The sequence below is a fragment of the Anoplophora glabripennis genome, unplaced genomic scaffold (genome assembly GCF_000390285.2).
Source record: "Anoplophora glabripennis isolate ALB-LARVAE unplaced genomic scaffold, Agla_2.0 scaffold137, whole genome shotgun sequence".
In the NCBI taxonomy this organism is placed as follows: Eukaryota; Metazoa; Arthropoda; class Insecta; order Coleoptera; family Cerambycidae; genus Anoplophora; species Anoplophora glabripennis.
The window spans coordinates 1,019,122-1,044,793 of record NW_019416282.1 but is presented as its reverse complement, the minus strand read 5'-3'; the positions used below and the strand labels follow the sequence as shown (position 1 = coordinate 1,044,793).

Genomic DNA, 25,672 nt, shown 5'->3' with positions numbered 1-25,672 from the left:
TACTAAGTATACTATAAACAAAAATATTTTCGAATTTTATTTACATCGAAAATCTCTTTCTACACACACCCACACATTATTTATTTACTTTTGTAAATAATTATTTTAAAATAAACATAATGACACTAGATTTATGATTAAAATAAAAAAGAACATATACAGTGTTACCCATTTATACTTGTAATTTTCCTTATTTCGCATTTTAAGGGAAAAAGTAATTCTTCTAAAAAATTCTGCTTATCGTGAAAAGTCATTAACCATACTCAGACTTTCAAAGTAATACACAGGGTGGTTAGCAAATAAGGAAACGTGAATTTGTGCCAAGAGTAAAGTATTGGTTATTTGAGAGGAATTTAAAAATGTTACTTAAAGAAGTCGTTTCTAATGACATCCTGTATCTTTGAAAAGATCAATACAATTTATTTTATACAGGGAGTTACAGAATGACGTTTTAATAATTTGCAAGATTGTAGAGGATGAGATTCGGAACATTTTGTGATAAGGAATCTATATCCGGAAATGTGAAATAAAGTTTCTACAATACTATGCACTTTCTACGCATTCAGTAGGTTAAGTGAAATATCAAAAGTTTGGAAAACTTTCTTTGACAAAACAGTAGAGTACAAACAAATACTGTTAACCGAATCTGTGGTTTCACTACTTTGGAGTAAATATTCAATGTGACGACCACCAACTTTTGTTTCGTCTGATTCTCTGTAAGATTCCACGCTCTCGTCTGATGGTACCAAATGCTGTAAAGATGCACTCAATAAACTCAGGTACCTACTGTTCCTACTGATGTTGAGTATGAGTACACAAGGGACTTAACATAATCCCAGGAGGAGTGCACAGGCCAAAGGACTAGGCATCCCCCACCAATTATCCGACGATCAAAGTGCGCTGGAGCACCGTCATGCAGAAACTACAAACTAGCGCGCAATTGCAATGGAGCGTCCTCCAGAAGTTCAAGCAAGGCATTGTCCAGAAAGTTCAAATACCATGCACCATTTAAACGGTATGGTAAGATGTGTGGTCCAAATCTCCAAGAATTCCAGCCCAAATGTTTACTGAGAATCTCACCTGGTAACTTCTCGTACGAGTAATGCGTAGATTTTCAACAGTGCATTAGTAAAGCACGAGGTCTGGAAAATTGGGAATTGACGAAGAAACCACTGTGAGAATTTTTGCCTTGGTTCAAAATCAGGCATACTTTGATCTGGTTGATCATGGACTGGATGTATGTAGGTGCATTGCGTGGAATTGCACGTGTGCTCGTTCTTGGATTGGCAGCGACATATTCCACAACGTCCTATTCAAATTCAGAAATTCGTCTCCTTCTCCTTGCACCTGCTCGATGTGAATCAGCTGATACGGTTCCTCTCGCCCTCGGTCGACGATAAACATTGGTGAATAATGGGCTAGTAGGAAGTCGTCTGTTTGGGTACCTTCCTGTGTACAACAGACGAACTGGCTTTCTCGCAAGCTTCGCCATAACATAAATGCATATCAGCAAGTTCCCCAAATGTGTAATTACCCTTCATAAAGTCAGAACTTAACAACAGTCCGTCAAGCACAATAAGTGTTTACAGCACAGCACCAATGGACGGAAGGGGTGAACTGAAGGACGACAAATACTAAGTAAACAGCTTCCTCTATACAGATTCAGGTAGACTGCTGTAGTTGTGTGTTTACAGTCTTGCATCCGCAGCAATAACATAACTACAATGAATGTTGTGGTAGCTACCCAAGTGATAAGGGATCAAACACCTTCTACTGCTGTAAAATTATTTTATATTTCCGGCTATAGGCTCTAATCGCAAAATGTTCCGAATTTCATCCTCTTCAAAATTTTTAAAACGGCATTCTATAACACCCTGTATATTAAGTATAAAAGCGGTATTATTCCTACTCATTTATTCGACTTAATTAAAAACAGCTGTCCTTCCCGCAAAACATTAAAGCGTAAGAGTAGGGTCTCTTGAGAGAATCATTTACATTTCAAATCGACCATTTACGGCTTAAATTCGTTATGCGCCGCTCACTGCGTTTCCTCGTTGTAAATAAAATACAACCGCTCTCCGTTTAAACCAACCCTTAATGTCCCTACCCCAACCCTAAACAGCGCGTGCCATTGTCGACACAACGCTTCGCAAGCGTCGAAATCATAAAACTGATCTGGATCATAAATTAAAATAGATATATCGACCAACACAGTTTTATTAGTCACATAGGGGACAGCTGATCGCATTATTTGGGTGAATCATTCCAATTTGAAATTTAGTTTAAACGGTTAAGGGCAGAATAAATTTTCGAAATCAGCCGTTTACTGTTGATTTAGATGGGTGGAAGTTGGCGTGTTGGGTGGCCACAATTAAATTTATCTGTGAGCATCGCGGTTATTTAATTTATTGCAAAAGTACAAATTTAATTACTGGAATAGGGGGACGGTCGTATAGGCGGCGGTGTTTAGAATGATAATGAAATAGATTGACAAAAAAAAATAACAAGCTTTAATTGTAGCCATAATAAAATTTATTTTATTCTTATTTAAAAGCTAATATTCTGTGCGAAATACTGTATTCAAAGATGATATTTCGAATTTTGGGGGATGTGACTAAATGATTTAATTGAATATATGGCTTTCTGTATTTAATATAATATAATCTAATCTACATCTCTCCATCTTTTAGCAGTTTTTTTAATATTCAAGGTCCTTGGCGTTATAGCTTTGTTATTATTTGAGATTTAAAAAAAAATGTTTGCATAAAAGATGGAAATGATGCAAAATGCCAACAACGATGATCAAGAAGTTAAGTCTTTGTCAAATAAAAATGTCGTGTGCAATGGGAGTATTAAATACAGGGAGTTTCATTTTAAAAATCAGAGATACCGTTGTCGGCATGTCCACGGCTAGAGTGAAAAAGGAAAATATTTTTATTTTTCATTTTACGAGGAAAAGGCATTCTTGATTAAAATATTTGCTTATCTTTAAAATACGGTTGGCATGGATAACTTTCATTTTGCATGTACAGGGTGATCCGAAAATCGGTAAATATGAAAATCAATCAAGAATAAACTACCTTTGTTTTTAACAATACAGAAATATGTTATTAAAGAAAGTTGCTTAGAATTGAAATTTATATTATAATTTTAGTTTGTGTATGAATCGGCCAACTTTGATAAAAACGGACAGTAAAACATTTCTATGTTCATTTTAGGAGGAAAAGACATTCTTGATTAAATTTTTTGCTTGCCTCTAAAACGCGGTTGGCATGAAGAACTTTCATCTTGCATGTACAGGGTGATCAGAAAATCGGTAAATATAAAAATTGTTCCATCCAGTTATCCATTCCAACCGCATTTTAAAGACAAGCAAAAATTTTAATCAAGAATGTCTTTTTCTCGTAAAATGAAAAATAAAGATATTTTCCCTCTTTTCCACTCTAACCGTAGACATACTGTAGGTATATTAATTAAAGCCTGTCATCAATACTGGAGTGGTTGGTTAACCTTTATTTACCAGACAAACAATTTTACGACGAATATGTAAAAATATAAAAAAACAATTTGTTTACCACCAAGGGTAGTGTTTTTGATATTCTCCAACTTTTAATTGTTTTTTTTGTATCTCTCCTCGAATTTTGGAATTCTGTCAAGTAATAGTCTATCTTCATATTCTATACATTCATATTCTCTATATTCATATTCTATATCCATATTCTGTCTTCACCTATACTTATATGGAGTATACCAGAAATAAATTAATTCCAATGAATAATTGAAAAGCTCTAGTTAAAAAATTTTTCTTTTGAGAAAATTTATAAATCACCTACATATATGCTCCAACTAACCGTTATTTTGTATTAAATGAATAATATAATATGAATACTACATTATTTATGTTAAATAAAATACTATTACTACCATATTACTACTCATATATCCACTTTTGACAAACTTTTTAAGTAATCATTTCNAAGGTCATATTTGGTTAAATGGGAATAAGTTACGTAGTTAAGGGGTACACAAAATGGCATTTCAAAATTGTCAATATTATTTTTGGTTCTTTAGTTATTTAAAAAAGGCGAATTTTTGGATTTTTGATTTGCTTTTTCTTGCTAGTTTCATGTATAATTTACTTATGAGTTTATTAAAAATTCAAGTATGGTTTTTATTGTCTTTTATTTCAGGTCTATTCAGCGTAACACTGTAAACCTCACGTAAAGGGTTGATTTACTAATATATTAATGTTGAAATGTCATAATCAATCTGACCACGTACACTGTGTTAGACTTCTCAAAATAATAGTATTGCACCTACAACTTGAGTCACTGGTGCTTCATACATAAACGTAAGCTTTCATAAATGGGAGATAGAGCTGTCGCACAAACCATCGTAGTCGGCCACGGTTTCGAATTTCAAGGAACGCGACGTATGTACGAGCTAGATTTTTTGAAGCCGTGTCCAACAAAAAAAAGTTTACTTAAATCGGCCGAACGGTAGACGAGTTGCAGGCTTGTTCCACTTTTAAGCGAGTATGTAATACTTTACTTTTTGAACATGATTAATATTGGAGATTATTTAGTTACCACGAATACAACAGGTAAAAGGATTTCTTGGTCGTATCGTATATTGTGTTCAAAATGCTAATATACCGCAGCTGTTTATAAATATTTATGGAATCTGAACTTTTCTTCGACCGCAGCAAAATGTACTTATGTCCTATATAAAAAGAGAAGTTTTAATTTTAGACGGTAATAGCTGATGCCAAAATATTGCTTTTCGCAAGAAATCACTTTCCAATAGTTTTATAATTACATTTGAAATTTATAAGATTTCTCACTCCGGGTCTATAATAAATTAATCATACATCCATACTATCGCACAGAAATAAATTAATGTTTGCTAACGGTCAGCTGTTAAAATAAAACCTTACCTCTAAAAACACCCTATATAAAAACTCGAAAAGACCCCTAGATAATCTTTATTATCAATAGATCGAGAATAGACGGTTATATCATCACAAAATCCTACGCTACTTCAGTTTTCATTTTATTTCAGCTTCAGCAGTTGCACATCTTCCTGAAACCACTAAAATTTTATTATTCTATTATACGCTGCTAACGTTCATTTGTCTTTATAAGACGGTAAATATCTACAATATTGGTTATACAGGGTGTATCTAAATAACACCGAAAAAATTCAAGGGGCGTTTCTCCGATGAAAATTAATAGGGGTCTTTGGTATAAAATATTTTTTGAAAAAAACCTCCCCTGAAAAGTTACGCCCCTCCTAAAATTACAAAAAAAAATTGTTTTTCTTTTTTATCTTCCACGTACATCAAGCTAAAGAAACCAAACTTGGTGAACATTATCTGTCAATAAAACTACACTTTTTGAATTTTTTTCAACCCTGAACTATTTTTGTAAGGGGTTGAAATAATCAACCCCTATGACATTTTTTCTTATAATTTTTTTTTCGATAAAATTTTTTCCTTTTAAAAAATATGTCTAAAAAACCCCATTCATTTACTAACTTTTTGATCTCTTCAAGTTTCTTCGAAAAGTTAAGGATTTATGACAAAAAAAAATAAATGTATTGTAATGTATTTTTAAAAAGATGAGCTGTTTAACGCGAGTGTATTTTGCCGAAAGATCTAGTGGCCTGTTCTTTACAATGGAATCCGTAGAAACAAATGTCAATGTCATTTATTGTCATATTAAATAACATTTTATTAAAAAACACTCAACCAAATAGTTGACCTATGATTCTACTAGGCTAAGAAGTTTGGAACTTAGACTAAAAGTGAACAAATGATGAATAATGTTATAACAGTAACAAAAAATAAAAATCTGTCGGATATTGACAATACAATCTACAAAAAATGTTGAAAATGATTGCCTTCAGCTTCAATACAAGCATCTACTCTTGTTCTCATAGAATTGCGTATGCGTTCAAATATTCCTGGTGAATTTTTTATCGTTTCACACCCTGCTACAATGCGGTTTCGCAAATCATTGATATCTTCAACTGGCCTTGAGTAGATCAAAGATTTCAGATATCCCCATATGCAAAAATCCAAAGGATTAAGGTCAGGGGAGCGGGCTGGCCAATTTACATATCCTCCTCGACCTATCCATCGATTGGCATACACCTCATCCAAGTGACGTCTTGCACGTATACTAAAGTGGGCTGGTGCACCGTCGTGCATAAACCATAAACGTTGCCTAATTTGAATGGGAACTTCTTCAAGAATAATAGGTAATTCTTCGAGAAGATGACAATATGAGTCACCATCTAATCGTCGTGGAAGAAAATAGGGACCAATTAAATGATCGTCGATAATTCCGAGCCACACATTTAATGAAAATTGATACTGATGATTTCCTTCAAAAAAGTCATGAGGATTTTCCTCAGCCCAAATATGATTGTTACGAAAATTTCTAATACAGTCTCTTGAGAAATTCGCCTCGTCAGTAAATAAAATATTTCTTAAGAACTGCGGCGCTTGGCCGATCATATTAATAAGCCATTGACAAAAAACCACACGTGGTAAAAAATCTCGAATCAGTAACGACTGCACCCGTTGGAGATGATAGGGATATAACTGTTGTTCTTTTAAAATTCTAAAAACTACCGAATGGCTTACATTTAGGACACGAGCTATTTTCCTGGTACTAGTTTCTGGGGATTCCTCAATTAAATTAAGTACGGCTTCATCGACAGCTTCAGTTCTAACTTCTCGGCTACGGCCACAGTCATGACTTCTCTTTTCAAATTTTCCAAGTTCCCGCAAGCGTTGGTGAATATTTGTGAACGTAGTATGGTGGGGTAATCTACGCTCTGGGTACTGTTCAGCATAAAGTCTTTGCGCTTCCAATGCATTACCGTTAGCATACCCATATGTAAAATGCATATCTGCCATTTCTAAATTCGAATAGTTAACCATATTTTCGGTTTATTAACTAATATTTTCTACACAAAATCATGAAACTTGTGAAATAGTAAGAAACAGTAACAATAAATGACATTGACATTTGTTTCTACGGATTCCATTGTAAAGAACAGGCCACTAGATCTTTCGGCAAAATACACTCGCGTTAAACAGCTCATCTTTTTAAAAATACATTACAATACATTTTTTTTTTTTTGTCATAAATCCTTAACTTTTCGAAGAAACTTGAAGAGATCAAAAAGTTAGTAAATGAATGGGGTTTTTTAGACATATTTTTTAAAAGGAAAAAATTTTATCGAAAAAAAAATTATAAGAAAAAATGTCATAGGGGTTGATTATTTCAACCCCTTACAAAAATAGTTCAGGGTTGAAAAAAATTCAAAAAGTGTAGTTTTATTGACAGATAATGTTCACCAAGTTTGGTTTCTTTAGCTTGATGTACATGGAAGATAAAAAAGAAAAACAATTTTTTTTTGTAATTTTAGGAGGGGCGTAACTTTTCAGGGAAGGGTTTTTTCAAAAAATTGTATACCAAAGACCCCTATTAATTTTCATCGGAGAATTGCCCCTTGAATTTTTTCGGTGTTATTTAGATACACCCTGTATAATAAATATTATTTGTTTTGATTGTTGTAGTACATATACATATACATGAGATGCCTGATTATCTTCTCTAGATATTAATATTTCCTCATATAATAAGAGAGTATATTAAAAGAAATATATAATTTCATTATTAAGTTATGTTATGATAAATCCTTGAGAAAAAAAAATATTTATTTATTTATTCAATAACTGAATATGACAAGTTTTCTAGACAAGGTTAGTAACAGTAGATCTGTCTTTAACAAATTCGAGTTACTCACACGACAATAACACAGACGAGGAACCATATAAGAAACTGTATAATAAAATTGGAAATATTTTAGAGAAATTGCAAATTATAGTAATAGGCCTATAGTTGGTCATTCATTCATACTGCCCTTCTTGTGCACGAGACACACTCTGGCTAACTTGCAAGACTCAAGGTAACAGAAAGATTTTATCTGGTTTTCATATATGTAATAACATCAGAAATTATAGAGATTCAACATAACAACGTGTCAAAAATGAAAAGTGTTTGAAACTCGTCTAAATTTAACAGTATTTTCTTATATTTGAATTACATGCTTTTTTCCGGACATTTTCTAAAAACAATGAACAGTTTTTATAAAATAAATTCTACATTTATCTATAAGTTATCATCTTTAAAAATTGTAAATTTATATAACAACCAAAAAATCAACAGATCATTTTCATTCAAAATTAAATTTGCATGATAAAGTGGCATGCCATAATTTTTGAGGAAAATGAAACATTCTTGAGGCTTATATTTTATTTTTATCGAATGCCATCTTATTCACGTATTTGCGCACAAAATATCGTTTCAATATATTTATTGAGAGAACTTGGAGGATAACTGTTTATTGAGGTAAACATATTTTTATATTTGGACGGGGAAAACTTTGCTTGATTTTTGACAGGTCGTCATGACGAAATGTTACTGTAGAGTCCTGACAATGATTAGTTGATTTTTTTTATTATCTTTCAAAAGAATAAAATTGTGGAGGAAGTATTTGGTACTGCTAAAATGTTACTGAAACTTCAACACTAAGTTGTTTATAATGATAATAATTTTCTGAATTATTAGATGTCCTTGTAAAATTGTGTCCTTGTCCACAAGCGACAGCAAATATTAGTGATGCTCATTTAATTAAATACGTTAACATATTCCTTTCCGTGACATCGAAAAAGGAAAACATTCATCGTAACACCTTGAAGTAAATACTTATTATCGGATGTCCTTGACAAATGTTTGTCTTTGTCCTTCTATTGCCTCGATCAATTGTCAAAACTGGAACAGCCATAAAAAGGTCAAGTTTTCTGGAATTCCGATTGGGTCAGGAGCACAATCCGTAAGAATATAGTAGGCTGTGCGTGTGTCTGTTATTTTCTCGGGCAAGGTCTGGGATAAGGGCGCCATTCGAGGTCGTGGGTCGGGGCATTTTTCGTTGATATCGATCTGGAATATCCATTTTCTCCCATACATACTTATAAAGCTAATCGACGGTACGCAGTAAATTTAAATGGATTGACAAACCTACATAAAAGTAAAAATGTATTATTTTGACATATGTAGTAATTTACAGGGTGCAAAAAGTTGCAACAAATTTTTCCTGAAAATGTGTGGCATCACCTATTTCAAGAATAAGGTATTGTCCATCTGTCAACACGAGGCATTTATACGATCTTCTCTTAGACAAAATATATTCACGAAAAAGAATATTGAACGAGCCATCAGAAGGAAAGGACGAGGAAGAATAGGAACATCTAGCAACGACCTATCTGCTCTATTATATTCAAGGATGTACTGACATGATAAATTTCTTAAGGAAACACAATATTAGACTTGTTTCTGCAGCAGTATCAAACTATTTCTATAAATCTTACAAACTCGTCCACTTAAGTTGTCAGAAACAGGACACTACATGGCATTTTGAAACGACTCATCCACAAAAACCAATGATTACAATCCATGTACTGGAACGACATAGGCCATTGAACACAGCAAATATAAATACAAGTCAGAGCATGGAATCAGTTCAGCTCAGTTTCTTTTGAAGTAGAGGGCCATTTGTTCTTCAAAATACCAAGAAGTCTAAACTGATGAAGTGGCAACCAACCCGGAAATAGTTTAATTACAATTCTTTTATAGTAGTTAACTATAAGTAGAAACTAAATAAATCTACCCAATGTCATCGAAATTAGTAAATGGAAAGAAATCAGGCAAAAATGTATGCCAAAGGATAGTATGGCAAAAATTATAATACAATTGGCTAATATTATTGTTCCGGATATAGATACATTTGAAGTAGCGTTCTTTTTTGTAATTGAAGAGGTTTATTTAAAAAGTGCATTACGAATTGTTGTAAGTAGGTAATTGTATTTGAAAACTATCTATATATCTATACTATATCTTTGGACTGGTCTATGCATAATATGCTTCCTTTGTGAACCAAAGACAAAACAAAATTTGTTTTGTTTTCGATCAAAAGTATAGCAAGTCAAAAATGTTACTGTTTTTTAGATACTCACTATTGGATTGATGCATAAGTTCACAGAGGTCGTTATTGAATTTAAAATTTATTTTATTTTATTAAACAGAGTGCATGAAATAAGAAACAAAATACATGAACTTATCACTTCTCTTATATTGTGTGCGACTACATTCCGATGATGTGGCAGTTTTTCTATTTCACGTCTGAAGAAATTCTGTGATTTGAAAGTGAGGATTTCACAAAGCCAATTGAAGAAGAGAAGCGCGATATCATAAAAGAGATTCCTCGAAAGTTGTTCAATGAAGAACGGAAGAGATAGAAGTATGATGGATAAAGATCAGGATAATAAGGCGGATGTGGTGAATATTCTCTCAATCGAATTCTGAATAGGCCCTTTTGTACGCGATGTTATCTTTAAAGAAGACTTCTCGAATGTTGTTCGATGGGAAGAGGAACGGATGGAAATCCTTTTTTATCTCACCAGATGCACATCAGCGTTTGAATATTTTGCTCAAGCAATCGTTAGGGCTACCTAAGCCATTATTTACTGTTCTTGGCACTGATGCTCCATTTTCCATTATCGACAATAATCTTCGACAAAAATTGTAGACGTTGTGGACGATATATGTAATATCTCAAGGGTATAAATAACACACTTTAATATTTAATTTTGACCCATATATTACTATAATAAAGACTCTCTACAAACGCTAGTATTTCCCGTTTTATATCGGTATTGCACACACAAAAACATATATACAAAAACGATAGTGGACTCGACAGAAACTTACAGAGCGAGCCCAATAAACTAAACTTTATTCTAGATTATTTACAAAATGCATATATTACATTACCTCCCCCTAAATCTGAAAATAATTTTAAAAGTATTGTAAACGTTCAGGTTGTTTTCTTACGCGATTTCCTTTTCTGGTATCACTTTCAAATTTTTTTTCAGATTGATCTTGATTTTCGAAAAAATCATTTAAACAAATATCCTCTTCATTTTCTGATCTTAAATCTATATCACTTTCCCCCCTTAAATTAACAATGCCACTATCACTAAGTTCTGCATTTTCATTATCACTGGGCATTACATTTTTATTTAGAAATAGGGATATTATCATTTAATCTACTAAATTCTAATTCTGATTTTTGCTGTTTTCGCTCGAAATATTGTCCACCCAAATACCTAATTTCTTTAACTTTGCCAATGTAATGCAAATATATTGTAATCAACTGGTCACAATCCACCATATCAATTTTTTTTTAATTTATTGGCTTGATTAATGTGGATCGAAAATAATAATCGATCAATCATCAAGCAATCAAACATGTTCGAACGACCTACATCAAAGTCAAATGATCTTCCTGAACGTGAATTATTCAAAATGGCTATCCTTGAAACGATAAAGATATAGTTAATAAATGTACATATAGTTAAAAATTAAAAACAAAAAATGGTGGAGGCGCCGCTCGATGTGCACTGTGACATAAAATCCCAAATATTCTCTAAACTGTTAATTTTACCGAGTTGAATAAAGAGGGTAGGTATTATCGTTGGTAAATTCTTATGTTTTGTCCAGGCAGATTGCAATCGTCATCTATGCAAAAATTCTGGGTAGTTAACCATTGAGCATAGTCCGTCCCTGGCGTTCTGGGCATAATGAAGTTTCACTTACAACGACATCAAAAACAAGCTGTATGCATGTGTTATCGATCACCAAATTTGCATCATGCTGAAGTTAATGGTTTAGAGACTAAATAAAAATAACTTTAATTTTCACCTTTGGGGGCCCGTAACTTGTTAACGAAGGTCCGTATGAAAAAAACATATGAAGAACTGATATTATTTTGACCTCATCTATCTGTACTCGACTTTTTGTATCAAGTACCGAGACACCCTGTAGAATAGTTGTACTTGGCAGTACTGTGTTTCACATATTGGTCACAACGAACAAGCACAGCGGACAACATTATTTGAAGTTATTTGTTATGGACAAACTTTATTTTTTCTTAAGTATGTCATTCACGTACTTTTTTGTCCTTATTCAGTATATAATATTAACTGTATTTTTTTCGATTTTGTAATCTACTAACTAATAAATTGAAATTATTTTGCATTTTACTACAACAAATCTCTTTTCCATCGGCAACTCTGTAGAAACTACTTTATATGTGTAAAGTACAAATTAATTTCGGCATAATTTCTGATATATTTTGGAAATTCCACCATACACTTAACTGTCAAAAAAAGCAAATTTTTTTTTGTCAAATCGAAAAATATCTGAAAAAATATGCCATTGGCAGAGATATAATACATTTCTCGATTATAATTTCGATCCTCATTTAAACAGCATATTATTTTTTAATTAATCGAACCTCAATTTTAATTTCATCATAAAACAACAAATCCTGAGACCACAATTCGGCATAAAATCTGAGCTAATTATTTTATAATCATATAAACCTACGTCCTCCTACGAGTACATAATCTGGGTCGTCCCGGAAACAATATCCACGTAAAGCCCCAATCTATATTTCAACATTTTCCAGGAAACAATGCAGTCACGCTTGATAAGCTCATTATTCGGAACTCATTATTCACCCCGGGGCGACAAACTTAATAGCCCCCGTCCAGTGGGTGTGCAGATTTTAAGCTGTTATTCCACCCTGATTAAAATAATTGTTACGCATTTTTCCCACATAACCGAGGCAGTTGAACGTCTGGTCAACGCTGAGTTCACGGTGCATGTGCCTTTCCCAATTAGCCATATGTTAGGGAAGTAACAAATGTGAAAATGCAGCGATTTAGGGAAGATAGTACGCCCCCATAGCACTTTCTGTCACTCCCACTATGGCTGGGGCAAGTATTTGTAGTGAGAAACTTTTGTCAACGAAACTGGACATCGACAATCATTGGAAAAGGTATGGGTATTCAAGAGACACAATAAGCTAAATCACGTTTATCTAAAACTGTCCAAAATCGTCTGTGGAAGGAATTTGGTTATTCTTAATTTGTCTAAACTAACGACAAAATTCAATACCATTGCGAAACCGCTTACACAAAAAATGCAACAAATACATAAGTATTATTTACTGAAATAGTATTAATGCAATCTTCGATTGCGGTCGCGCCTATAATCTAAAAATGAGCTGTTATTTAAACTGGACACCCAACTCTAAAATAGTAGACAAAACATAATTCAGGAATCACAATTCTCAAGCAATATATCACCCAGAGAATCCAAAATTTGCATACAAATATTTAAGATATTTAAGATACTTAACAATTCTCAAGCAATATATCACCCAGAGAATCCAAAATTTGCATACAAATTAACTACCCCATTTCCGTTTATACAACTCCTTAACTCAAGGAACAATTAATTATAATTAACAAAGCTTCTGTTACAGATGTTCCGGTGTTAACCACTGTAGTTTCATTCTAGAAGAAGACTGTCCAGGATCTGATTTGGGTCCAGGAACCTTATTTGTAAAATATGCATGTGTTACTGGTGAGTTTTAATTTTTTTTAACTGTTAGTTTAGACAAACAACATTTTATAATGATGGCCTTCACATATTATGTATACTTTTCATGAATCCACTGATTGGTTTAGATCGCTTCTTGAAAAATAATATTTTTCTGTTCTAAAAATAATACAGTGCATATATTTTTCTTAAAATACACAGGATATTATTGTTATGACAGTTTGTGTTGCCATAACATTCTGTTGGAAGAATAATGATAATTGTATTCTCTTTGTAGTAGATTTATTAAAGAGTATGTTTTAACGCTTAAAGTGAATTGGAGAGGGCGTATTTGAATTGTTATTTTCTAGAAAATAATCTATAAATCATTATTCCAGATGAAATAATGTACACCCTAATACATGCATAAGGTTTTTAATTTATAGGGTGTAATCAAAATGCTATCCTAAGCTTTAGTAGATGGTTCTTTGTCACAAAATAAACAAAAAACATTCCTGTAATCATGTAGGCCCAAATGTTTCGTTTTCGAACTCCCATTTGTAGTGAAACCCTACTTAATTTTTGAGATAGAAGCCGTCGAAGTGATTTATTTTTCAAATAGGTATAGGTAGGTTGACACTTACTAATTGTTTTTATTCATTTATTTTCCATTGCTCAAAAACTTTTATTGGTACGCCAAAAAAGTAAATTATTTATTATTATCACTCTTTGGGCGTAAGGGTTTATTTAATCGATTTTTTTTATTTTTCGCAGGTGACAAAATATTCAATAAATAATTTGTCTGGTTTCTATGATTACTTAAACGTTTAGTAAAGTTTACCACATATTTCTACTATATGAATGTTAATTATGTTAATTATAACCAACTAATTCACCAACTACCGCAGAAGATATGTGACGCATTACAGTAGCATTTCAAGAAATTACACCAGACATGCTGACCAATGTTAAACAATATTTTAAAAAACGAATTCATTTGTGTATTAATCAAAATGGAGGACACTTCGAGCAATTGATGTAAATCAGCGGTTGATTCTTCTCCTTGTTGTGTTCCGAGTTTCAGTTTGTTTCGTTTTGCGTTTTGTTTTAGTTGTTGTTAGTGGTTTACTTTATTTGTCAAACCACTTTTTAAACATGCCAGTAAATAATGATACTGTCAGTCCCGGACCTGATAAAATGTGACAGAAAAGTGGTTTTGCAAGGCCTTCTTGACGCTGTTGACATAGTTACTTTTTCGGACTTTAGAAAAGAACCTGCTTTTTCTGGAAAACTGTTAGAGATAAGTGTGGTCAGCCTCATATCAGTCGAAAGGCTATTTAATTTTGCATTCACCCATGTCAATTAACATGGGTCGTTTCATTTGAAAAGAAAAGTCTTTCAACTCGTAAGATTATTAATTGTAGGTGTCAGTATTTCCGAGTCTGAAAACGTACACGTTTTGCTCACAGATGACAAGATAGAGTAACTTATGCCAAAACGAACTGTGAAAACTGCAGATTTCAAACTCTTATGGTATAGACGCTATATAGCCTCATTTTTAGAGAGCTGAAATCGTGATTTTTTCAAAAACAATTGATTATATCGAAATCGGTAAGTTTTGAACACGATGTACATTCAATAAACTCTACCTAATATTAACCAAGGATTTCAAAAATGCAATAATATACAGGGTGTTTCATTTAAAATGACAAAGTTATGTAGCGTCCTCGCGAAATGGAACACCCTGAGAAGCTAAAAATATTTTCTCTATATGGCCCACATGATTCCAGACAACTGTATAAACCATTTTTTTTTATAAATTTTACAGTTACAGAGTTACAGAAGAATCCCTCTTAGGTGGAACACCCGTTATACAAAAGGTGAAAACAAAGAAAAACATATTCCAATGTTCGCGAATTAACCAATATCCGTGAAAGGAACAGAAACTTTTTTATTCAATTTCATGTCAATATTTTATAAATTGATTCCATTTGGCGCTAACGAAGCCGCCGCGTGGAGACACATCGAAATATATGTTCAACACGATTCGTCAAACAAAACACGGGCTGCTACCGTTGCTGCGTCTGCCAGCAGAATAATAAGCCATATTGTAACTAATCCATCATGCCGCGGCCGAAATTTCCGCCTTTTGTGTACGTGGGGTAAGGTAAAAGGAAATGAAAAGGGACGTACATGGTGCCACCTCAATCTCACGGATAATATTCCGAATTCCGCATCAATTCCCATTGTCAGAGGCGTATTGTGTTGCGATCCAACTGCAAAAGTGTCAGCATTATTCTATTAATCCTCTGTAAAATAAAACTGCAAGTCTCACCTTGCAAGCTTCACAGGGTGGAGAGTTGATATATTGAGGGTATCAGTTCATTTATTTTCTTTGAAACTGAAAATGATAGTAAATAAAAGTGCTAAGAAATATGGACTGAAGTACCCTTCTCAACCCTACTTGAAACTTGAAACCTACCGAATTATAATAATTATATTTCGAACATTACATTTCTTAATGAGTATGTAGGTTTATATAAAAACTTGTCACTTCAAAGGTGCGTTAATTACCATTATTCTTCTTAATTACTCAGTAATTGAACTAAATATTCTAAAAATTACCATTTCATCACCATTCGCAATAATTTTGGAACAGATTTCCTGTAATAACTTTTAGAACGACCTCTGGATATTATTATAATGCCATAAAAATGCATTCTCCGTCATATTTTTTTGTCTTTGAGAACAAAAAGATATTTAAGATATTTAAGATATTTAAGATATTTAAGATATTTAAGATATTTAAGATATTTANATGGCTATCCTTGAAACGATAAAGATATAGTTAATAAATGTACATATAGTTAAAAATTAAAAACAAAAAATGGTGGAGGCGCCGCTCGATGTGCACTGTGACATAAAATCCCAAATATTCTCTAAACTGTTAATTTTACCGAGTTGAATAAAGAGGGTAGATATTATCGTTGGTAAATTCTTATGTTTTGTCCAGGCAGATTGCAATCGTCATCTATGCAAAAATTCTGGGTAGTTAACCATTGAGCATAGTCCGTCCCTGGCGTTCTGGGCATAATGAAGTTTCACTTACAACGACATCAAAAACAAGCTGTATGCATGTGTTATCGATCACCAAATTTGCATCATGCTGAAGTTAATGGTTTAGAGACTAAATAAAAATAACTTTAATTTTCACCTTTGGGGGCCCGTAACTTGTTAACGAAGGTCCGTATGAAAAAAACATATGAAGAACTGATATTATTTTGACCTCATCTATCTGTACTCGACTTTTTGTATCAAGTACCGAGACACCCTGTAGAATAGTTGTACTTTGCAGTACCACAGACAAAATAGCTATCGCCACAGACCGCTCCTGGAATAGGCCAGCAATTTTAAATTTCCGAATTGCTGGTAGAATACACCACCAGCAGAATTTTAGGAAGAATCAAATACAGCGGCCCGCATACCTAAGCGTATCNATGGCTATCCTCGAAACGATAAAGATATGGTTAATAAATGTACATATAGTTAAAAATTAAAAACAAAAAATGGTGGAGGCGCCGCTCGATGTGCACTGTGACATAAAATCCCAAATATTCTCTAAACTGTTAATTTTACCGAGTTGAATAAAGAGGGTAGGTATTATCGTTGGTAAATTCTTCAGGGAGCTTATTTTTTATCCAGGCAGATTGCAATCGTCATCTATGCAAAAATTCTGGCTAGTTAACCACTGAGCATAGTCCGTCCCTGGCGTTCTGGGCATAAAGAAGTTTCACTTACAACAACATCAAAAACAAGCTGTACGCATGTGTTATCGATCACCAAATTTGCATCATGCTGAAGTTAATGGTTTAGAGACTAAATAAAAATAACTTTTTTTTCACCTTAGGGGGGCCGTAACTTGTTAACGAATGTCCGTATGAAAAAAAACTTATATGAAGAACTGATATTATTTTGACCTCATCTATCTGTACTCAACTTTGTATCAAGTACCGGGACACCCTGTAGAATAGTTGTACTTGGCAGTACTGTGTTTCACATATTGGTCACAACGAACAAGCACAGCGGACAACATTATTTGAAGTTATTTGTTATGGACAAACTTTATTTTTTCTTAAGCATGTCATTCACGTACTTTTTTGTCCTTATTCATTATATAATATTCAGGGTTGCTTTCGCTGTACAGCAAAAAATAAACGCTCTCTCAACGGTACTAATAAAGAATTTTATTGAAAACTGGTGTACAGAAAACTTGTGTATGAAAAGACGTGTTAACAGGGTGAATGTTCGTTGCAGAGTGCCTTCTGTCTGTCATTCGGCTGTAGGTAATCGGTGGCAGAAGTCCCTGGTTCTGGCGCCACTCTACAGGGGTCGGCTTCCGGGAACCCCGTGGTGCGTCCGGCGGCATTTTTGACGTTGTGCTTTCAAATATGGGTCACTTGCAACATGTGTACTGTAGTTTAACATACCCCAGGTTCGTTAGAAAAAAAACAAATAAACGCAGTTGTGGCCAAAACATGTGATCGTCATAAGGAATATATACCTACGTTGTGTGTATTTATTTTTTATTGACCGGAAGGCACTGGCTACTAACTTTGTAGAGGGGATGTATGGTTTAATTATANTAAGATATTTAAGATATTTAAGATATTTAAGATATTTAAGTGTCCAATAAATATAAATATTTTATATAAATATTTTAACATATATTTCAGATCTGTTTGTATAGGGTGTCCTAAAAGTACCGCGCCATTTACATTCCGAAGAGTTGGCAGCACTGTGCACATGTTGTAGTACACACGTTACGTTTAGGCAAAATTGAGCGCTATACAACGGATGAGTGAGTGAAGATTCTGAAAATTCATTACATTACGCATTACGAGTGTGTAGTTGAGATTGTGCCCAAATTACTTGGAATTTTTGGTTGAAGGAACGCCCCGAATGAAACAACTGTGAAAAGATTGGTTGTCAAATTTAAACAAACAGGTTTGGTTGCAGACAATTAAAAAACAAAGCAAAATTACAACATGTAATACTGCACAATTTTGCCAACTCATCAGAATGAAAATGGCGTACAATTCAAATCCTGCGTTACTTTTGGGAGACCTTTAACTAGTTTTTCCTCTTAGACTTTTCAACGAGTCCAAATTAACAACAATCAAGTAATATTCTTGGAAATGCTGAAAACAAATCTTCAAAATATTAGACAAAAATGATCAAATTTTGTTTCTCAAAATAAGGCATTTTAACTAAACTTATCTCTATACAAAGTTGCTTAGTTTAGCCACTAGAAGGCGACAAATTTGTCAAAAATTTCTGGTATTTTCCAAACAACTCTGGAATGCTTTGTCCGATTTAAATGAAATTTCGATTTGTTACTAGTACTTCTAGATTTATCATGAAGGTAAGGGATTTTTTCTTTCTTGTAAGTTTTCTGTACCTCTAATCGTTTTTGCGTAATTATATTAGTCATCATCAGAAGTGCATTAGTTATCACTTATCATGCTCAATGATTTAGTTATCATAAATTTTTTTATCTATTTGATAATAAAAACGAAATAATACTTTATGCATTTTAAAAACTTGTAATTGGGTCTCCTTTCACCTCCATTATTGAAAATGCTGATCATTTTCAGTAACACAGTTTAATAAAAAAATTAATCACGTTCATAATTTTGTAAATAACGAACAGCAATTTATAACCAAAACTTTACAGAATGAAATCTAAGCACAGCCAATAACTGCCGTTATTACCGTTTTCTACGTGACGCTGCTGTAGCGAAAGGTCGACGCGACGGCTATGATCATCCGACCGAGTCCCGAGCTCTAGTAATGATAATAACAATATTTCTACTCCTCATCCGATTCGTAAAGATTAGCCAAGACATTAAAAACTGGAGGAGTGAAAAATTAACATATAGTAGTCCATTTTTTCAAATTTAAACGAAAAAATTTCACACTAAATAAAAACGAATAAAAAACACATAACTATGTTATGCACTCCACTTACAATTAGATAATGTTTCGAAAAATCAATCGGTTTTCATTTATAAAATAATGAGCGAGATTCTTTTTCAAATACGTAGATTTACAGACTTTAATTTTTTACAGACTTCACACAAGAAAGGTCATTTGCAGTGTTGAAAACGAAAACACAGATTTTCGAAACGATAAATTAAACAAAGTGTATGATCATAGTTTGTACATCTTTTTTTGTCTACTTCTTTCATTGTAAGATTTTTGTTTGGAAACCTTGACTGTTCTGTTTGGCGTAAGGGTTTATTATTATTTTTTTTAATTTTTGTTACAGCTGGTAAAATACAAAAATCAACAGAAAAAAAACTAAAACTCAAACTAACAAAACTAACTCAAATACCGCAGATATGAATTGATGAAATGTTTCAGCAAAATATTGTGCAAGTCCTTTGTACTTTGAGCCACCCTGTATCTGCAATAGTTTGTAGTTGCAGCACCCTGTAGCCTGCCATTAATGTATACTTATTGCCAATAAGTATACATTAATAGGGTGCGGGTGAGGGTGCGGCTTATTGCATTATTTAATGTAAGATTTTAATTAAATCAATGTTGAAATTATCTTTAATTCTCTCTTGAAAGATAAATCATCTTAATATCAAAACCAGCTCCTGCAAATTCAGTTTAAAATACGAAGCCTGTATTAAACTGTCAGCCAGAAATTATTGCACTTGGCTATCAGCTCGAAGTTTGTTTTTAATCTCTCTGTAACCTTTTCCGAAGTTCCGATAAAATCTCATCCCGTTTAATGCCTCCCTAAACAAGATATATTTGTTTCCAGAAGACAGGATTAAGAAGTACTGCAACAGTGAAATAGTGCTGCCGAGCAAGTTCACAACGGGAATATCGGAGGGATTCATCCAGAATCCCGGTTATCCCAGGTTTTACTCGGGACAACGGGAGTGCCGCTGGAAGATAACGGCCCCCTCCCAGCAGAGAATCCGGCTAACCATCCTGGATATATCTGTTATTGGTAAGCTCTAGCCATGACTTATAGGGGTCAGGAAGGTACGCTCGAATCATTCAGTCATTAGGAGATGACCTCACCCTAGAGGTTTGGTTTGTTTGTTTGTTTATTTATTTTATGGACTAATTCTTAAATTTGTTAATTAAATGTCATCTAATATATTATTATTTTGTTATTAATTTCTTTTTTATTTTCATAATATCATTTCTACTATTCTTTATTATACGTTTTTATACTGTTTTGTTTTTTCAATTTTTTACATTTTTTATTATTTTATTTTTTTTATCATTTATTTTATTTTAATGTTTTTTTTATCTTTACACATGTAAACAATTTCAAAGAGATTGCTTCACATTGCAACTGAAAATTTCGAAAGTACATCTCCTTTTATCTTGGGATTCCAAAACAATTAATTAATTAACAAATCATGGACAAGTTTCTCTGAATTCACAATACAAAAAGAAGCTATAACGTTTTTTGTGCAACTTGTCCAAACTAGTTAAAAGTATATTTCTTATAAATATATTATATACAATGTGTTTGCGAAAGGGGTTGATTAAGAAAAAACTTTTCTTCATTTCATTGTACAAAAATTAAGTTTTATGTTGGTCAACATATTAGACTAGGCGGTATCTCTTTTGATTTGAGTGAATCGTATATAACTTTATGAATATTCAATGAAATCAAATTTTTTAAAGTAGGTTTTAAAAGTTCTTGGAAAAATGCTTCTTAAAAAAAACAGATCGATTGATCAATTAGTTACGTAGTTATAGCCGATCCAAGTTAACCGTCATTTACACTAAATGTACTGGGACATCCGGGCTAATTTTTCGAAAAATACCTTTGGTATTCCGAGTACTTACCAGGTCTAAGATTACAATACTTTTCTTCATTGGCAACCTTATTTAAAACGTGTTTAAAGTTATTTATGCAAGCGAGAAATTCAAGAAAATCGTACGGGTGGTGGTAGTGGGGAAGCAGAGAGCGCGGCCGCTTCGGTCTGCTCGAAATTGAATCGGCGAGTTCACCGCGATGCGCTTAAAAATTTTTAATATCTCACCTTCTAGAGGTCCGATTTTGATGATTTTTTTGTAATTTTAGCGCATTTTCAAATGTCTATCGTTAATAATTATTGGTCTTACAACAGTCCGATAATTATTTATCTTTAAACTTCCTTTACTTATCAACTTTATTTTTCTATTGTATCAAAGGTAAGTGCATAAACTTATATACTGTTTATCAAAGATCAAAAACAAATTTATTTAAATATTCTGAAATTGTTTAAACAACAATTATTTTCAAAATATGACGAAAATTAGTAATATAATGAGTTAATTTCTCATTTGCTTATATTTTAAACAATAAATAATATTTGAATTATACTTTAATCACAAAAAAAAATAATATTAAAAAAATAATCTTTCTTTCATTTCAATATATTATTTCGTATTCGAAAAATACGACCTTGAAAAAAATAGATACACGTATATACCGTTAGGAAAAGAATCTCTACAACCTGTATATACAGTGTTATTTTTTTAAAACCTGACATAGGCCAACTTTTTTATTTGAAGTAATAGACTAGTACTTCCAAATGCAAAGTTGTAGGAAATAACTTGATTAAGAAAAATTTACAAATAATTTTTTCCGGTGTTGCCATTTAAAAAAATATCGTTTTAGTAGCTACTGCAGAAATCTGGCAACACCGGAAAGAATTATTTGTAAATTTTTCTTATTTTTTTTTAAAAAAGCGTCTTTCCAAGAACTTTTAAAACCTGCTTTAAAAAATTTGATTTGATTGAATATTCACAAAGTTATTCTAATTGTTTATAAGTACAAAAATTCGACCAATGTTTAAACAAGCGCCAGAGCTCTCCTAATTGACGGATTCGAATTTTTCAAAAAAAGTTTGAAAGCTTGAGAGCCCTTCTATATGTGATTAAATTTTCAAGTATCTAAGGGCCTTGGTTTTTGCTGTGCAAAATTTTGAAAATTTGCAATTTTTTTTTCAAAATCTGGATTGCAAAATTATTATGCAAAATCTATCGAACCGATTTTGATGAAATTTGGTGTGATGATTCTACATAACATGAAGTTTTCTTGAGCCAAGTATAAAGGTCCTATACCCAATTTAAATACCCCAAAAAAATTCCCTAAAAAGTATTGTTTTTTAACCCCATTTTTGCGATTTTTTCGATTTTTACCATAATAATCATGATTCATTCGATTTGTAACTTGTCACATTTTGTAAAAATTTAATTACAAACATTCTTTTCTTCTTCCATTTTCGCCTAAAATCAACTCTTGAAGAGATACATAATTAAATAGGAAGAAAAATATGACATTTTTCGAATTTTTTTAACATTTTGTGCCGCTAAAAGTTAAGCCCACGTTTTTTTTATGCGCATAGAAACATTTTCATTTCTAGTGACATTTGAAAGCCAAAAAGCCAAAAATCTCCATGGATATACGATTCACCCAAATATGGCTTTTTGAAACAGATACCGTCTGTACTATATACATATTGTCTTGTACAAAGAAACAATTAGAACTATGTCAGGTAAGAATCACATATAGAGGGCGTCCTAAAATTGCTTTTAATTTCTGCATCATTAATTCATCATAAGCAACAACTTAATTTTTAAGATAAGATAAATTTTATAAAATTAAAATCTTTATTGCCGCCACAGGAGTACACGTAGAAACTTATTTGTGTTAATAATAAACAAAAAAGGCACAAAAAATAGGAGAAATATTAGTGCTAGTATTTAAGCTAGCACAAAATAAAATAGTGAAGTAGTTATTTTAAAAAATTTTCGCACAATTGGGCAAAACTTGTTGCTTGCGTTGAATTTTGAAAAATTAATTATTTTCCAGCATGTAATATATATTTTTTTCTTTCGTATAACATAAAATATTTTTAGATTGTGCATTTAATGGCTAGATAAAACTTTTATTTTCAAAAGTTTAAAAGTTATAACATGTAAAATTACACCTAACCTTATTAATTTAATGAATGTCTTAATTCTATAAAAATTTTATTGCGAGAACTTTTTGCAAGAGGATTTTATCGTGAATTATGAACTTTTTAGTTCTATCATTGCGGTTCTGGGAAACTAATCCTGATGGTTCCCTTTGTAGCTTATTAATTTCTTATGGATGTCTATTGTAAGGAGAATGAAAAGCGTATTTAACAAAATTTCCGACAATAGATAAGCGCAAAAAATCAATAACATATAAACATAAATATAAAAAAGAAAGCTACAATGATGATGGGATCGCAATGTTGTGTAATAAAATTGTTTGAGGACATAAATAATTAAAATATGTTGTTGGCCGAATGAACATATAATATAAATTTTCTATACATTATATACAATTTATAATCATTTTTTACCTTTAGCAGAAAATTTTTTTAGGGACGTCTATGAAACTCACTAAATTTTATTGCTAGGAGTTTTTATGCATGTCAAATGACTTCGGAAAGACTATGCCTTGTGTTCTCTATAACAGATAAACAAATCTTCGCGAGACAGAATGGAAGCGTTGTGCTGATATCCAACGTAGATTTATATCTTTTAAATGTAAATGTACTGTCTATATTATTATTGCACCTACAAATTGCAGTTAAAAGTAAAACATCTTGTACCCATATGTTTCTAAAATCTATTAATAAAAGTTTCCAATTTTGAATTCCATTTGGTTTTTCGTACATTCTAAATCGAAATTCGTCGTGTTTGAGTTGTCTATACCTTTCATCAAAAATCTGTTGCAACGAATTGGAATTAGTTTTAAACCATCAAAAATATTTTACCAGTTAAGTTATTCTTTCTGTGATTGTAATATAAAACGTAAATTTTTGTGTTTGGCATTTTGACAATAATCAAAAACTAACTTAAGATACAATTTCCTTTATGTTTTGATGCGTACCTACCTAAAGAGTTAAACAACTTCTTCTTCCAGTGGATAATGTGAGTTCCGAAGAGGAATGCACAGATATCCTCCAGATCAAAGACACCGGCCAAGTGATATACTCAACTTGTCGCCAACAAAATCCTCCAGCTAAGGTGATCTCGGGGAGTGAATCCATTGAGGTAGTGTTGACTTCAAGGGACTACTTCAACCCACTAAGAGGTTTTTTAATGCATTACACTGCCGTTGGATGTCCTATGCCAAACCTTCCACAGGATGGATACTTGGTATACAGGTGATTTTATTTGTTCATGGTGTAACAGTCACATTGCGGCAAAATTTAAAAATTAACAATTTTTGCATTATCAATTCCTTAAGACAATATAGTTCTTCAGAAATGGAGTAGTTGAAGATGTGTACTTACACTTTGAAAAATGCATTAGGATCTGAAATCAGCGAAATCTATATAAAACAAAAGACCTTCTGAAGTCACGTAATTTCCTTTTGACAGATGGAACCTCTAAAACCCTCATAAATTTATCATTACTTTGTACTTTCTGGCATAAAGTAACATATTAATCTGTAGGTGCTACGAAAAAGTAATGGTATTGTATATGGTCCCCTTGGCATTGAATTACATCCCCAATATCTAATTAATAGTTAAAATGATTCGTCAGTAGAATCACCAAATATAGACCGGTTTAGGAATTCCGCATAGCGCAATGATAGTCATGCTTTCATAGCACCTACAAATTAATATGTTATTTTTATCAAAGCAGCGCCACTAGGTATACAGGTTATATCTCACTCACATTCGAAACAAGTCTATACAGGGTGTCCCAGAATAACGTGTACAACGAAAGATTCGCAGACTCGAAATAGGCAGATTTAGGCAAATTTACCTATATCCTAAATCCCTTCGTTTGGCCGCTAGATGGCCCCAAATTTCACGAACTTTGAGGCCATCTAGCGGCCAAACGAAGTGATTTTGGATGTAGGTGAATTAAATAAATCTGCCTATTTTGAGTCCATGAATTTGTGGCCTTCCGTGTTATTGTGGGATACGCTGTATATAGATATCCAAATAGTTAAATCGTTAAACAGTGTGAATACTACAATATACAGGGTGTACCATTTAACACTCCCGCTGCCAATATCTCCGAAATGAAGAAATTTATTTTAGTTCCGGAAATTGGGGTTGTTGGGTCCCTCGAATAGC

General features: G+C 32.7%; 1 protein-coding gene across 1 annotated transcript in view; it reads left to right on the top strand.

The window, feature by feature from the left end:
- Positions 1 to 25,672, top strand: part of LOC108904171 (signal peptide, CUB and EGF-like domain-containing protein 2) — a 55,177-nt gene that overhangs the window by 17,457 nt on the left and 12,048 nt on the right. Inside the window, exons 3-5 of the mRNA XM_018706606.1 lie at positions 13,468 to 13,568; positions 20,356 to 20,547; positions 24,505 to 24,748. Coding sequence (XP_018562122.1) covers positions 13,468 to 13,568; positions 20,356 to 20,547; positions 24,505 to 24,748 — 537 coding nt within the window. The remainder of the gene's footprint in view (positions 1 to 13,467; positions 13,569 to 20,355; positions 20,548 to 24,504; positions 24,749 to 25,672) is intronic.